Below are 16,229 nucleotides of genomic sequence, written 5' to 3'. Positions count from 1 at the left end.
CTGAGAGAATAGAGAAAGAATCGTATTTGGTGGGCTGGAATAAATTGGTGTTAGAGCACACTATAAGCTAGGCTAGCTTTAGCTGATAAACAGGCAGTGTTGGAGCAGATGAGATCGAGCAAAGCGCTGATGCATATCTGCGATGGTGAGTGAATGGGATCCGGCTCAGACCGCGCTGTAATGAGTTCTACAGCACCACGGCCCGACTGCAGTGTTTGATCAAAGACACGGGCGGCCTACACCACTGTTTAGCATCACAATGTCATGCAGTGCTTAGAGTCAGACTACCAGCACTCCACACAGATACTGTTTCACGAACAGATAGATTCTATATAAGATATGGCAAATTTTAGTATGGGCTTGTCACATTTCCCGGAGGGTTATTAATAAAGTGCCATTTCGGAACTAGGATAAATGCGCCTATACTGTATGTATGATAAAGTTATGTTTAGCTTCTCTATCTCTATAGAGAGAGAGAGAGAGAGAGAGAGAGATAGAGATATATATATATATATACATTTTTCCAATATATATATATATATATATATATATATATATATATATATATATATATATAGTATTAGGCATCAAGCTTTATCTGAGTTTTCATTTAAAAGGTTCAGCTACACTGATTTTTATCTCAGCCAAGGACTGAATCCACAGTCAGCTTAACATGAGATAGTATCAAGTTCTCCTTTTTGTAGATGTCATTACTTCTTTTCTCTTTCTGTAGCAGAATGAAAAGTTTTTACCTAAGGTCCACAGTAAAAGTGTGATTTAACTGAATGCCACAGCAAACAGCTATTTTACTATGGTTTTAACAAGAAAAGGCAGTTAAAACATTTATTCACACATCCTCCAACCTTTAAACTTAAATATGTGATTAAAAAGTTGATATCCCTGAAAATTGTAAACACTGACCTTGTGGCATCATCAAACATCGCTCTGTTTAGGCAAAGGCATCTGAGCATTTATTAAGTCAAAGCTAATGAAAATGAGACAAAAATGACACAAAATGATGATTAAAATAATTTAATAAGTTAATTAGTAATAAGTTAAAATTCATTTCAATAGCTCAATAAATTAAGTGAATTTGAGTTTAGGCTGTCTGTTTATTCAGGAGTTATTATATTTGAAATTACATTTGGTAAGACCATTGGCACAGAAACTCAACATTCCGAAGTTCACTTAAAAAAAATGTAAAAAGTTTAATGTATTTTTTACTTTTGTCTTTGGCTGAAAGCACTTGTAGAAAGTGTTTTGAGCTTCCTGAAGCTCAGACAGCAGTCGAGGATGGTGATGAAGTAGACAGCAGTGGGGGGTTATGTTGGAGAGGGTTTGGCGAGAGTCCATGTTCCCTGACAGCTGCTCAATTAGACGTTTCAGATAACACACCCTTAAACGGGAAAAGCTGTTTCAGTGTGTCAAACCTCTTGTAAACTGTCTGAATGGATTATGCTGGCTACATGGTGGTACGGCCTAACCAGAACGAAGGAATTAGTTAAAGCTGTCAGAGTTTTACACGAGTTCCAAGTGAACTCATAATTAGTCATGTTCTAGTGATCACCTGATTTCTGCCTGAGCGTAATTGGATGATGTCAGAAGAGATGATTCTCAGACAGAAATTTCAGAACATCGGATTAATTTTTTTATTTTTCTTTGCTTATCCACTTTTTTGAAGGTGTATATCCTTCTGAAAGAAACCATAACTTACATTGCATCTATTTATTCTCTCATGTCCACTAGTTGTTTTTTATTCTTCTTCTTCTTCTTCTCCTTCTTCTTGACCTTTATAACCAAACAGACTGTTTTTACTACTCAACCTTTAAAATTGTAATACATAAATTACCTTTTTATGACTGGTTAGCCTCTTCAAGTATGAAATGAGCAGTAATACTTACTTCTAAATGAACTATATTTGAATAAATGGTTTGTTTGGGCTGGGGATGGTCTTCGATTTGTAAATATTCCAGTATATCAGCATATTTTGCCTCTACCGTCCGAGTGTCACAGCAGACATTTTTCCAATCTTCTATTGTTCAAATTTAGTCAGCGATGCGAATTGTAGCCTTGGTTTTCAGTTCTTAGCTGACAAGATTGGCAGCGGTGTGGTTTTCTTCAGTTGAACAGTTGTACCTAATAATATATCAAGTGAGTGTGGTTTACAAATCATGCTCTTTGGGGAAAAAAAAAAGAAAAAACGAGGTCATTACATAGTATTATGCACAGAACAACACAAAAAAGACTTTATCAATCAATAATCAGCCAAACAAACAAACAAACATTTTTTTTTTTTAAATAGAGATATTTAAAAAAAAAAATTGAGCCTATGTTGAAATATTCTAAATCAAACTATTTCAGAAGAACTGCAAATATCAAATCTTGAAATATCAAAATTTATCCACGATATGACCCTTTCATTTTACTTAAATTCATTGCACTGTTAAAAATTATGAAAATTATGAAAATGTTTTTAGGCTGTTATTGTCTCATCTCTGCAGTTGATTGGGTGTCTCTCTCTCTCTCTCTCTCTCTCTCTCTCTCTTCTTTGTCCTTTTTTGTACCTTATCTGTTTCAATCTATATCTAATGTCTACATTGTCCAAAGAATCCAATGCTTTTATTATTATTTTCATTCAATTTACCAAGGACAGAATATGGTCCTGAATATCAAGGTACAGTAATAATCCAGCCCTGCATTATTTCACTTACAACCACCATACAGGGAATAATAAATCACTTGGTAAAGTATGAGATGGCTGCACTGAGGAGAAGGTGACTAATGTTGATATTTTCCTCTGAGCACTCTTTATGCACCCTGACAGGAGCTTTCACCTCATACTTTATTTCACTCATTTTATCCAAGTGACGTTATTCAGTGCAAGAGCAAAATACCTTTCCAAGGGTAATCAATGTGTTTCTCCCTGAGTGAGATTTAACTCAGTGCCAGCATAAATATTCACATGTAAGCTTGGACATTAAGTATTAATAAGCCTATACAGACAGAAAGGCAGCAAGACCCTGTTTTGAACTTGGCTGTACAGTAGGTTCAATGAATAATGACAGCATTTCTCAAGACTGAAAAGTCACAAGTGAACTAAAGCTCAAAAATCTCCACCAGGAATAAAGGTAACAGTGCTCCTCATTGTGAAATGGAAAGACTCTTTCTTCTTCGACCAGTCAGTCTAGACCTAAGGGTCAAAGTTTGGCTGGTTAGCATGGCCCTGTTAGCTCTTGCTGGTACAGACTTGGCATACAATAAACGTTTGTGGGAGATTTGCTTTTGAACCATAATTATGCACATATGATTTATATTTTACAACTGCTTGTAAACAGCTACAGCTGCAGCTACAGACCTAATTTTTTGATCATATGATATATAGAAATAAACAGTGCTGTAAAATAATTTTCCATTGAAAATAATAATACTGGCAAAAAGAGGAAAAAAATAAACAAATTTAGAATAACAAATGAAGTAGCCCAAATTGAATGAGATTTGTGTGTGTGTGTTTAACACACTTGTTACAAGATCCAATCTCCTATATATATATATATATATATATATATAAAGAAAAAAAAAACAGCGTAAAGTGAAAAAATCTTCCAAGAAGTATTCGTAAATATAGCTTGAATAAAACAAGTGGCATAAGCTTGTAAACATCTGTAAAAGAAGTGAAATATATGTCACTCCCATAAAATCTATGTCACTTTACTTTGTGAATTATTTAAGAATTAGAGAGTGGATGACAAATAGTTTTAGGCAAGCCTGATAAGTGTAGTGTCTTAACTCAAAGTGTGATCATCGCTCTGTCCTTTTCTGCTAAAATCATTCCCTGTGGGGGTGTACCAACCGCTGCCTTGTTACCAATAATAGTATCACATTTGAGAGGTATGCTGTGAGTTAGAGTATGAACGGACATTGATGGGAACCTATTAGCTATCTGATCCCAAATTATAGTGATCCATTTATGCTGTCCTTTTTCCTCAGCAAAAAACAACTGCTTCTAACCATGTGGGATGCAATAAGCAATCTCTTTCATGTAAATCTTATATTTTTGTAATAACCAGCCACTGCAAATGGCAAAACATTTTGTTGATCGTTTGGTTTTGGCATCACGCTGGGCCCCACTGCGACATCTTTAAAGGCTCACTTCCCATACATTAAACATCAAATATCTTCTAATTGGCTGTGATTGTGTGGCGTCACATATCAGTTTTGTGTTCAGTGTTTCACTGGGCACGTTGATAGTGTAACAGCCTTCATTTTCCTTAGATACTGTCAAAATCACTTTGTATTCCTTTGAAGTATTCTATAGCATTATACGCTAAGCTGTGTTATTGTGTCATTTAATTATAATTCCTTCTTTTATACCCATAATGGACTCTCATTTATTATGAAATCAGCTGTGGGGCAAATGGATTAGGAAGATGTACAGTTCACATAAGTAACATTGGTTCTTTGGAATAATGCCTAGATAACACACCTATATAAAATACACTGCAGTTTCAAACTGAAATGAACCCCTTTTGTTGGCAGAAAAACGCCAAGAATTTTTATTTCTTTTCACAAAAATTATGATTACAGGGACAGATTAACAATTATCAAAGACTTAATTTTGGTTCCTTGTGTCCTAAAAATGCTTTTACCATAGTACATATTACATACATATCCATATATCCGATATTATCTATCAAACTAATCTGACTAATTTGATCGTTCACTTTTAATTTTAAACCATGAGTGCAGCACATTAGCATTCATTAGCCAATTAGCTTGTCATCCGTGTTTCCATTTGCGTTTCTTTCTCTCGCTTCGTTTTTCGTGAGTTCATCAAACAACAGTGGTAAGTCAGAATCATTCATCAATCACGGTGAGTAAAGTATTCTCCTGCCATTGTTGTTTGCAGCACTTTGTGATAAATGCAGGGAAATAGTTAGGCTGACAGAGAAGATTTCAGAACTAGAGACACACATCCAAACTTTAATTGAGGATAGTAAGAATGTGAGGGTTCTAGGTACGGCTTTGGATGCGACTAGCTCAGGGAGTCCTGTACATTGTTCGGTTCCGGTTACAGAGCCTCTGCAGCAGGGAAACTGGGTGATTGTGATGCGGCATCGTCGTGGGTCAAAACACATCAAAACATCAAACATCAAAACATCAAAAAAGTACAACCCACTCCGTGATACACCCACTAACAAACCTGATGAAAGTGTTCTAGTTATTGGTGATTCTATTGAACGGAACGTGAAAATAGAGACACCAGCCACCATAGTACAATGTTTACCAGGAGCCAGAGCGCCTGACGTCTTGGCAATTTAGAAGTGCTGGCTAATGCTAAATGTAAATTCAATAAGATTGTTTTCCACATTGGCACTAATGATGTTCGACTTCACCAGTTGGAGATCACTAAAAAAAACACTATTAAAGAGGTGTGTGAACACTTATTACATTTGCATTACATAACCAGCTCTATATGTATGGGATTTAAAAAGCAAAGTAAACGTGCTCAGTAGCTCACCTGGTATAGCATTGCTGATTGATGATTGTCACACCAGGGTGTCTGTCCAGCAGAGGAAAACTGAGAGCACAAGACCTTCCCCGGCTTCCTTCTGATTTACTATTAATATTGGTTCAGTATCACCTGTGCCTGTCTTGTTTGAGTGGGTTTTATAAGACCTATATATATATATAGGTTATTGGACATTTTTGCCTGTATATAGTCATTGTGAATCTGTACCCTTTTCATTCTTTTGATACTTGACTTCCTTTTGTGTTTATTTAAAAAGGACATTAAGTAAAGGCTTTTTCTTTTCCTCAAGTCCTGCCTCTTATGATTCATTGCTCCATAGTGTATCCTAAGCTTCCTGCAACACGCTTTGGCTTTGAACCCTGGCCGTGACAATAATAAGGGTTAAAATGGCATGGTTGCTTCAAACAAAAATTGCTTTTAGAGTTCAGCATTAGTGTTGTACATTATTTTCATAGATCATTAATCTTTTAGTGTCACTCACTGGACATTTTGTTTCTGAACTGCTACGATAAGTTGCAACCAACATAATAAAAAGCAGCCAGATTCATGTTCATCTGTTTTGGTTAACAATGAACATCCTTTTAGTGTCAGTTACTGGACAGTTCACTTAAAAAGTGCTGTACAGTTAAACATGCAAGAAGCAATGTAATATCAGTTGTCACCACAGGCACATTTTCCAAATGAGTCTGGGATGCATATACACTCACTGGCCACTTTATTAGGTACACCTTGCTAATATCGGGTTGGACCCCATTTTGCCTTCAGAACTGCCTTAATTCTTCATGGCATAGATTCAACAAGGTGTTGGAAACATTCCTCAGAGATTTTGGTCCTTATTGATATGATAGCATCAATCAGTTGCTGCAGATTTGTCGGCTGCACATCCATGATGCGAATCTCCCATTCCACCGAATTCCAAAGCTGCTCTATTGGATTGAGATCTGGTGACTGTGGAGGCCATTTGAGTAAAGTGAACTCATTGTCATGTTCAAGAAACCAGTCTGAGATGATTTGAGCTTTGTGGCGGTGCATTATCCTGCTGGGAGTAGCTATCAGAAGATGGGTACACTAGTCATAAAGGGATGGACATTGTCAGCAACAATACTCAGGTAGGCTGTGGCATTTAAAAGATGCTCAATTGGTTCTAAGGGGCCCAAAGTGTGCCAAGAAAATATCCCCCACACCATTACACCACCACCAGCAGCCTGAAACACTGAGACAAGGCAGGATGGATCCATGCTTTTATGTTCTTTACACCAAATTCTGACCCTACCATCTAAATGTCGCAGCAGAAATCGAGACTCATCAGACCAGGCAATGTTTTTCCAATCTTCTATTGTCCAATTTTGGTGAGCCTGTACAAATTGTAGCCTCCGTTTCCTGTTCTTAGCTGAGAGGAGCGGCACCCAGTGTGGTCTTCTGCTGCTGTAGCCCATCTGTTTCAGGGTTCGACGTGTTGTGCATTCAGAGATGATATTCTGCATACCTTGGCTGTAATGAGTGGTTATTTGAGTTATATGCTAAAGAAGAAACACTCTTACATCAATGTCTAAACCTGTTGACTCATTTTGTTCACATTTTCATCATGGCCTATGTGCTATTCACCACATAGTGAATGAATAAGCCTAACTAGCTAAATAATCAGTTTTTGTTTTCCTCTAGTAATTGCTATCACAAGCATGTCCAATGTCTGCTCTGGTCAATTTTATAACTGCATTCACCTGCCAGTGAGGAGCAGAAAGCACAGGTGTAAATACGATGTCACTGTTTGCTTTTTTTCCAGCTTAAAAGAATGCGGCACCTCTACGAGTCACTTTTCCATCTAATTACTGTAGTCACTGACAGCATGGTAGGCCAGTAATTTGATTTATATTGAGTTACACAAGGAATGGATTAACAGCTAATAAAAAATGCATAGTGCCGCCCTTGCAGTCACCGCATTTGTCACATGCCTTTACTTTCCTTCATGTGCCCTTTATGCTGCGCTTTGAGCAGAGAATGAGAAATAGACCTGGATATTCATTCACATTCTGTCTTTTTCGCACACTCTTCAGGATGCTCTTGGCTGGGGAAAAGAAATAGATTTACAGGCCTCCGTCGGTTCATGTTATAGTTGTAAATTGCTCCCGATGCTATGTGTTATTGAGCTACCAGAGAGCCAAGTGTGCACCACTCATATTGTATTATTTATAATCATATCTTTTTTGTTTTTCTAGGATGAAGACATAAAAATAGAGTAGGGTGCAGTTGTTGGAATAGAATTATCCAGTAGAAAAACAATATACTGCACATAAAAACATTATTCTTCAGTATAGCGTGGAAATTATTTGATATATAGAGTATGCATGTGTTGTTGTAGTTAATATTAATAATCAATTTAACTCTCCATACTCAATAATTATAAAAACAGAGAAAACTAACATGAAATTGCAAATCTACTTAACTTAAACCAATGATTTTAAAATAGCACAAATTGGATCTCTATGAACTGTAGGCCAGTGATAGGCTTATGTTCAATGATATGATAATAAAACAAACACTCTATATATATATATATATATATATATATATATATATATATTTCTAAAGCTACTTTTTATAATATATATTTAATGATTTACTCTTCTGCCAATATTCTCATGTTGGTACTTTTTTCCAAGGAATTTTCAAGTCACCATTATTGAGCGCTTTTTACAATGCAAATTGTGCCAAGCAGCTTTACAGTAGTAAACAGGGAAATAATGTGTGTGAAATAGTGTTCCATTCTCCTCTGGCCAGATGAAACCAGCAGTTAATTTCTAGGTTGCAACAAAGTCAGATTGTGCAGAGGACTCGGTTCTTGTGGTCTTGTCCCGATGGCCATCTAGGTAATGAGGTCTTTAAAGGGGATCTGTCTCTGGGGCTCATCTACTGTAGTTGACATGGTCTCTGCTGACATTCAGGGCTGTTGAGGGCGTTTCTAAGTGTTTATCCACCATCTAGTCTGGATACGGCATGATCCTTGTGGCTGCAGTGACCATCTCATCTGGATATAGTCTGGATCTGGTGGCTATGGTGACCTCGGAATAAGAAAGAAACAAACTTATATTCTTCTAATGATATAACAAGTACATCAGGTGTTATGGGAAGTGTTCCCGGTTCCGGCTGACCTAATTAATGCAGCCTAACAATCCTTTAATTAATTTGAATATTAGAAATGTGTTAGTATGTTATGTGTAAGCCAGGTTAAAGAGATGGGTCTTTAATCTAGATTTAAACTGCAAGAGTGTGTCTGCCTCCTGAACAGTGTTAGGTAGATTCTTCCAGAGTTTGGGAGCTAAATAGGAAAAAGGATCTACCACCCACGGTTAATTTTGATATTCTAGGTATTATCAAATGGCCAGAGTTTTGTGATCGTAGCAGACATGAAGAACTATAATGCAATTAGAGCTGGCTCAAATACTGAGGTGCTTAACCATTCAGGGCTTTATAAGTAATTAGCAAGATTTTAAAATATAAGCAATGTTTAATAGGGAGCCAGTGCAGTGTTGTCAGAATCAGACTAAAATGGTCATACTTGGTTCTTGTAAGAACTCTATCTTCTGCATTTTGAACCAGCTGGAGTTTGTTTATTAATTACGCAGAGTAACCACCCATTAGAGCATTACAAAAATCTAAGCTTGAGGTCATGAACGCATTAATTAATGTTCCTGCATTTGCCATTGAGAGCATAGGTCGTAATTTAGATATATTTTTGAGATGGAAGAATGCGGTTTTACAAATGCTCGAAACTAGACTTTCGAAGGAAAGTTTGCTATCAAATAGCACACCTAGGCTCCTAACTGATGATGAAGAATTGACAGAGCAGCCATCAAGTATTAGACAGTGTTCTAGGTTATTACATGTGAAGGTGTCCTATAATTAACACCTTTGTTTCATTTTGTTTTGATTTTATTTTTTATTTTTTTTCAGAATTTAACAGTAAGAAATTACTAGTCATCAAATTTTTTATATCAACTATGCATTCTGTTTCTCAAATTGGTATGTTTTGTCAGGCCGCGAAGAAATATAGAGCTGAGTATCATCAGCATAACAGGGAAAGCTAACACCATGTTTCCCAATAATATCTCGCAAGGGTAACATGTAAAGCATGAAAAGTAATGGTCATAGTACTGAGCCTTGAGGTATTTCATACTGCACTTACTGTAGGTTTGGTATAATACCTCTTCATTTACTGCCACAAATTGATGGTGATCAGATAAGTACGATTTGAACCATGCCAATGCACTTCCTCTAATGTCAACATTATTTTCTAGTCTATTCAAAAGAATGTTGTGGTCGATAGTGTCACATCCCAGCGGCACTAAGATCCAGTTCAAATAATCTATTTACAATTTGATTAATTAATCAGCATATAATTGATTCGGTTTTTTTATTCCACGGTCAGTCCTAGATATTTTTAGTATTCTTCTCAGGCTGTTTTCTTCAGTATGCAGGTCATAGTGTGGGGAAGTCACACGGAAAGAATCCATAGCTAGTTTATCAGTGTATGCGAAATACAGCTGCAGAGTATGCAAGCATTCAGGTGCACCTGAAATTGTCATGGTGTCTTAGTTTTTGAAACTGAATATATATCATGTTCCTCCACCTTACTGAGAAGTGCCTCTCAAGGCCAGGGCTGCCATTGTGTCTATTCTGTGTCTGATCAGAATAGAATACACAGAGGAAGATTGATAAGTTACTGTGCATTATGTGGTTATTTTACCTTACAAGATGGATGAAACTGATGTGATCAGATAACTATGTGTGCAAATATGTGTAATAGTTATGTTGAATGAAAAACAAATAGCTATTTTTGAGTGTTCATTGTTAATGTGAAGATTTACATTACTTTCAATGATTACCCAAAATCCAAACAAATTGCAATGTATAAATACAAATAAAAAAAAGAATCAAATAATTACATCTTATTGCTAACTAAAACACACAATACAATATACCTTGCACAAATCATGTATTACACAAATAAAACAACACATTTATAAAGAAAATATCATGAATCTTACATTACTGCACTTCAAACCAGGAAAACCTTGAACAAAAAAAATGTAACAAGTCACATACACAGAATTATTAAAGATTTGTGGTTAATTTGGTAGCATTTCATAGTGATTAGTTTTACCAATTGCATTATTATTATTCTACAAAGTTAGAGGAAAGACATTTGACAGATATACAGTGATATAATTGATGTGACTTTTTTTTTCTTTTTGGTGTCCTGGGCAACCCTGATTATTTGTATCATCATTTGGAACATTAGCCATATGGTGGCCTTTAAATGAGCACACGTCTAATTAAAAAAAAAAAAAAAACCTTACCCCTGTTCAGAACATTAGGCTTATTTGTATTTCTCACTTTATGTTAATTTGCCCAAACAAAGGTTATTCTCTAAACACAAAGTATGAAGAACACATTGACTTTTCGTGTCAAGCTTTCCATTTTAATTACAGAGCACAAAAAGAGGTAAATCACATTCAGCAAGTGAACACAAATGAAAAGCATTTTTCTTTCTCTACTTAATTTATATTTCAAATTTAGTTTATATATTATGTTTTTCTTAGACTGCCAATTTAACATGTCAGTACAATTAAGAAAAACAGTGTGGTTTAATAAATGTTTGACAAAAAAATAAAGAAGTGTGCACTCTAAAGTAACTTTGGCAAAAAGTTACATTTTTATTTGTTGCAATACTTTTGGTCTTAACACCACCATGTATTTCATTTGATTGCAATGTTATGCTTTAATTAATTGAAAACTCCCTTTTCTGAGAATGAGAGTGAATGTGATAGCATTTTCAGTCTAGCGAAAGGCTGTGTCCAATCTTCTTGTTGGAGACCCTTATTCGACAGAGCAAGAGGCCAGGAGGTTTGATCTTTGAGAAAACGAGTCCCAAAGTGATTCTTACAACTCTGCTGCTTCTAGCAGCAACAGCTTCAGCACAAACTTGCAGGGCAAGCAATTTCAGATGTCTAGACCCTTATTCTTACAAGTTGTGGAGAATTGTTGTGATCAGAAATCTTGTGAGGTTTGTAGACTGAGGGAAGTGCTGCCAACAACACGACTGAGGAGATATTGGATTTCCACCCACCAGCACGCAGAGCTTTTTGGCAGTATCTTTGTTAAAGCAAATCAAATATTTCATTGTGTTTGAGTTTACAGTAGCCTATGTGTGTGCATGTGTAAGTAGGAATGTGTGTAGGTGTGTGAGTGTGAGGCTATCAGAAATGCAGCCATATACCTGAATAACAGAGACAGATTGTGTTTATGGCTCCTGAATGACCCTCTGAGAGCGTGCTATAGAGCAGGACTGTCAAATCTGACCTGTCAATCATTTTTAATGATTTTTAATGTTCTCCAATTGATTTTGATGACATCAAACGTGAATTCAAAAGCACTCCATATAGTGGCATATACTTAACAACACACTGCCTGGTCCAGTATTTTCTGGACATACTTCAGATATCTTAGTTTCAAATAAATGTAAAAATGTGTTATCCAGTCAATATGCTCACCTGCTAGAATAAATCTGCTCACTTTACATCAGTGTTATTTTACTATAATAGTCTTTGTCAACATTTTGAATTAGATTTTTTTATCACAGTTTAGTTGTGATTTTTGTATTAGTTTTTATTTGCATTTGCTGTTGTTGTTGGTTTAAAAAATGCTTATGTAGTTTTTATTATATTATATTTTTTTTTTTTTTTTTTTTTTTTTTTTCAGTTTTATATTTTATACCTTTGTGCATTTGGCAGATTTTTGTATATTTAGTTTTACATAAACTAAACAAAAATGAGAAAAGATGCCTTGACAGCTAGCTGAAATTCAATATTTTATTTAAGTTTTTTTGTTATGTTAATGATAACAACCCTGCTTCAAATGGGCAGAAAGAGAAAAATAAGTTCAGAAGAAGAAAAACATATGTTCCACTTATTGGCTGGATGGCTGATGCAGGATGGAAATAATAGACGAAAGAGAAGGAGAGACAGAAAGTGAGGCAGTAATTATAAGAGAATTAAACAGAGGAGAGTGAGCTCTAGCCAGATTAAGGCTGACTGTCAGAACAGAAGGAGAGAGCAAATAACAGGATCTCTCACTTTCATCCCTCTATCTTCATCTTAATCTTGATTTTTCTCTCCCAGTATGTTTATTGTGTCGTACTAATATAATATGCCAGAACAAATATAATAAAACATCAGACTCTAAGATCTGATTGGATGAGCTGCATCAGTGTAAATAACTGCCTACACCTGTGACCATGGTCTGATATTAATATACCAAGTCTGGTCACCATAATAAGCATACCGTCTGGCTAATTAAACTATGTCAAATAAGAAAGAGTGCTGTTATACTGAATATCAGCACAGCTGAGATTTGGTTGTAGTCAGAAAAACAGCGTGATTGTGAGCAGCATGTTGGGTACTTAGCATATTGCATACTTAGCTTAACTGAAATAGTTTTTTTTTTTTTTTTTTTAATAAATGTTATTACTGAAAAAATATAGATATTTTTTAATTACCTATATATGTTTTTCTCTGTTAACTGTGAGGAATTGTGTTACTTGAAAGCTTTTTTTATTATTATTATTATTAACAAATAATTAATAAATTAAATTAATATATAGACTCAAGAGAACCACTGGCATTTTGTCGAACAGTAAATTAATGGTTGTGAACATGCTCGTGAATGATTGCTGATCGGTGATTATTTTCACCATTAGCCCCACCCACTTTTGGCCACTTGTGTGTGCATTTGGTGTAAAAGTATGAGTATGTGCATGTATCAGTCTCATCATTTTTCAAGGTTAAAATTAACAGTAACAGTTTATGAAAATGAAATTTAACAAATGTAAAGCAAAATGTCTTTGTATGGATTTTTTAATGGGCAGATTCTAATGTTTGTTGTGTTTATGTTTGTGTCCACAGGTTTGATTATCAAGAGCTGCTACACAACTCCAGTTTTTGCCTTGTTCCTCGGGGCAGGCGGCTCGGGTCCTTCCGCTTTCTAGAGGCCCTGCAGGTTGGTGACTCTGAAGTTTGCTTGTCTAAAACTCTGTCACACCATGCTTCCTTTCATAACAGGTGTTTTTGATTGGCCTGGATGTTTTTAGGGCTCAGCCGTTTGGAGCCCTGAGGTTGCACTACCCTGACGTAGAAGTTATTGATATTGACATTCTGTCATCTTTTCAAAAACACCCAGAGAAGATTCTTATATTGGAGAGGAGAGGTGAAGAGATCTATTAATAAACCTCTCTCTCTTTCTCTCGCTCGCTCACTCAATCTATTTCTCTCGCTCTCTGTGTGGTTATTCATTAGTTGTGTTCTCAGTCTCTTCTGTCGGTTTAGTAAGAGAATCAACTAATGATGCAGTCAAAGGTCCAGTAATTTCACATCTTATTTTCTTGTAGGAAAAATTACAGTTCACCATCTCTACCAACATAACTTTGGAGCATTGTATTATATTTTGATGTTCGTTATAGCAACTAAGCAATCGTTTTAATCTAATTTGAGGTGTTTAGCTGTTGTGTGAACAGTGAAGTTTGTGAAAAGCATTCAAGTCAAGAACACCTATGGTCAGTGATGCAGAACGCATGCATGAGATGAAACTTCAGCTGAATATATTAATAACTGACTGCCATAATGCAGGAGCTGTCAGTGCTGCACATGCAGGATTCTTAGATGAACAGAGAGTTTGAATATTGCATAGCATTATAAATAAATATTCCGTTGGAAAAGTGTAAAGTTTACAGTAAATTTTGATAAATTGAATGCATCCTAGGTAAAACCATATGTTTACATCTGAATAATTTTGGTATGTGGTGTACATATTCATATTTACTGAATATTCAGAGAGAGAGAGAGAGAATTATTTTTTTTTTTATATAAGTCTCTCTCAAGGCCTCATTTATTTGACCAAAATTACAGTAAAAATCATAATATTATAAAATACTACTTTGATAACTATTCTCTATTTTGTTTTATATATTTCAATGTAATTTATTCCTGTGATGCAAAGCTGAATTTTCACCATCATAAATCCAGTAGGAAGTCCCAAAGAACAGCATTTATTTGAATTACAAATCTTAACAGTGTAAAAAATCTTTACTGCTGCTTTTGAATTATTGCATTTAATAAAAAGAAAACAAACACACCTTTCAAGCTAAGTATAACAAAAGCAAGGCATTAAATGATAAACCAATAGAAAAAAAAACACACACAACAGTTGTCATGGCTGCTGGCCGATGAGGAGAGGAGAGGAGAGGAGAGGAGACGAGGAGGAGAGGAGAGGAGAGGAGAAGAGAATAAGAGGAGGAGAGGAGAGGAGAGAGAGGAGAGGAGAGTGAATTTAAACGCAGAGTTTATTAGAGAATATTTAGTTAAAATAACAAAGGTGACAGCAAGGAATCTAACCTAAGAAGGCAAAGACAGTATAACCACCAATAAACAGCAATTGAGCAGGGTTTAAATACACAGACCGAACCAAAGAAACAGGTGTGGAACATAATTAGCAACTATGGCAAACAATGAAAACATTCTAGAAATCATAGAAAAACAAGAAACAGTGGCTGCATCTGAAACCGTATACTTATTACACAGTTGGCGAAAACCAGTATGTGACAAAAGAAGTGTGTCCGAATATATGTAAATACTTAAAAAATCAGTACTTGTTCTAGAGATTAAAGAGTTTCAGACACAGCCAGGAACTTAATACAGGAGCTAAACATGTAGCATGTGAAGAAAGAAAAGCCCTCAAATATAAAGAGAATGTGACAGTAGTACTTTTTTGTGTTGATTCATATGTATTATTATGTGAAATTCTATTTAATTAAGATGTTTTTGTTAGTGACTGCAGCTACATATTTATAGCACTTGAATGATGTGTTACTTCATTTCTGAAAAGCATTTGATAATGATGAAGGTCACTTTATGAGAAATGTTCCATTCTCTAATACTGTAAGTAAAAAGTTGCATAAAATCAGTTAGTGGATTAATAAAAATGTGTCCATGTGCTGACAGACGCTTCTCTGTCTCATCTTTAGCATGTCAAAACCGATATTTGTCAGTCAGGTATGGGAGGTAAAGACAGGGTGTTTGACTTTCCTCAGTATTTTTCACATCTCTCCAGCAGTTGTGTGAGGCTCCCTGTGTTGTGCTCTCTGATGGGAGCACTTTGAAAAGAGACATCAAAAGGCTTTTAGATGCTGGTGCATGTGGGGCAGTCCTTCTGTTGTCAACCATCTCCATTTAAAGACGGAGGAAGTCAGGACTGTGTGTATGTGTGTGTGTGTGTGTGTGTGTGTGTGTGTGTGTGTGTGTGTGTGTGTGTGTGTGTGTGTGTGTGTGTGAAAGGTCAGGTGGGATTACCAAAGCTGTGGTCTCTGCCTCACTCCTGATATCTGGCGCAAACCTCCTTAAGTCTTCCATATGACTGTCACCTCTGAATGCTGGACAGTGAGGTGCGGTCTGGAATTCATAAACAGTCTCTACAAAAATACTACCTGCCTACCTGTAAACCAATTATACAAATCTATCATTTTAATGGTTTTTGTTTTTTTTAGGATGTCTGTAATTATCTTACTTAAATTAAATTTTACTTTCCATTACAAATTGCTCCATCTGCCACTGAGAACAAACACGACTATCTCATTTGTATAACCATACAT

The 16,229-nt window shown here is 35.8% G+C and overlaps 1 protein-coding gene across 1 annotated transcript in view; it reads left to right on the top strand.

Annotated features, from left to right (window-relative positions):
* The first annotated feature begins 13,331 nt into the window (after positions 1 to 13,331).
* Positions 13,332 to 16,229, top strand: part of LOC109056569 (exostosin-1a-like) — a 59,510-nt gene continuing 56,612 nt past the window's right edge. Inside the window, exons 1-2 of the mRNA XM_042747462.1 lie at positions 13,332 to 13,335; positions 13,455 to 13,585. Coding sequence (XP_042603396.1) covers positions 13,332 to 13,335; positions 13,455 to 13,585 — 135 coding nt within the window. The remainder of the gene's footprint in view (positions 13,336 to 13,454; positions 13,586 to 16,229) is intronic.

This window comes from Cyprinus carpio, chromosome B20 (assembly GCF_018340385.1).
Source record: "Cyprinus carpio isolate SPL01 chromosome B20, ASM1834038v1, whole genome shotgun sequence".
NCBI lineage: Eukaryota > Metazoa > Chordata > Actinopteri > Cypriniformes > Cyprinidae > Cyprinus > Cyprinus carpio.
This window is presented reverse-complemented; position numbering and strand designations above follow the sequence as displayed.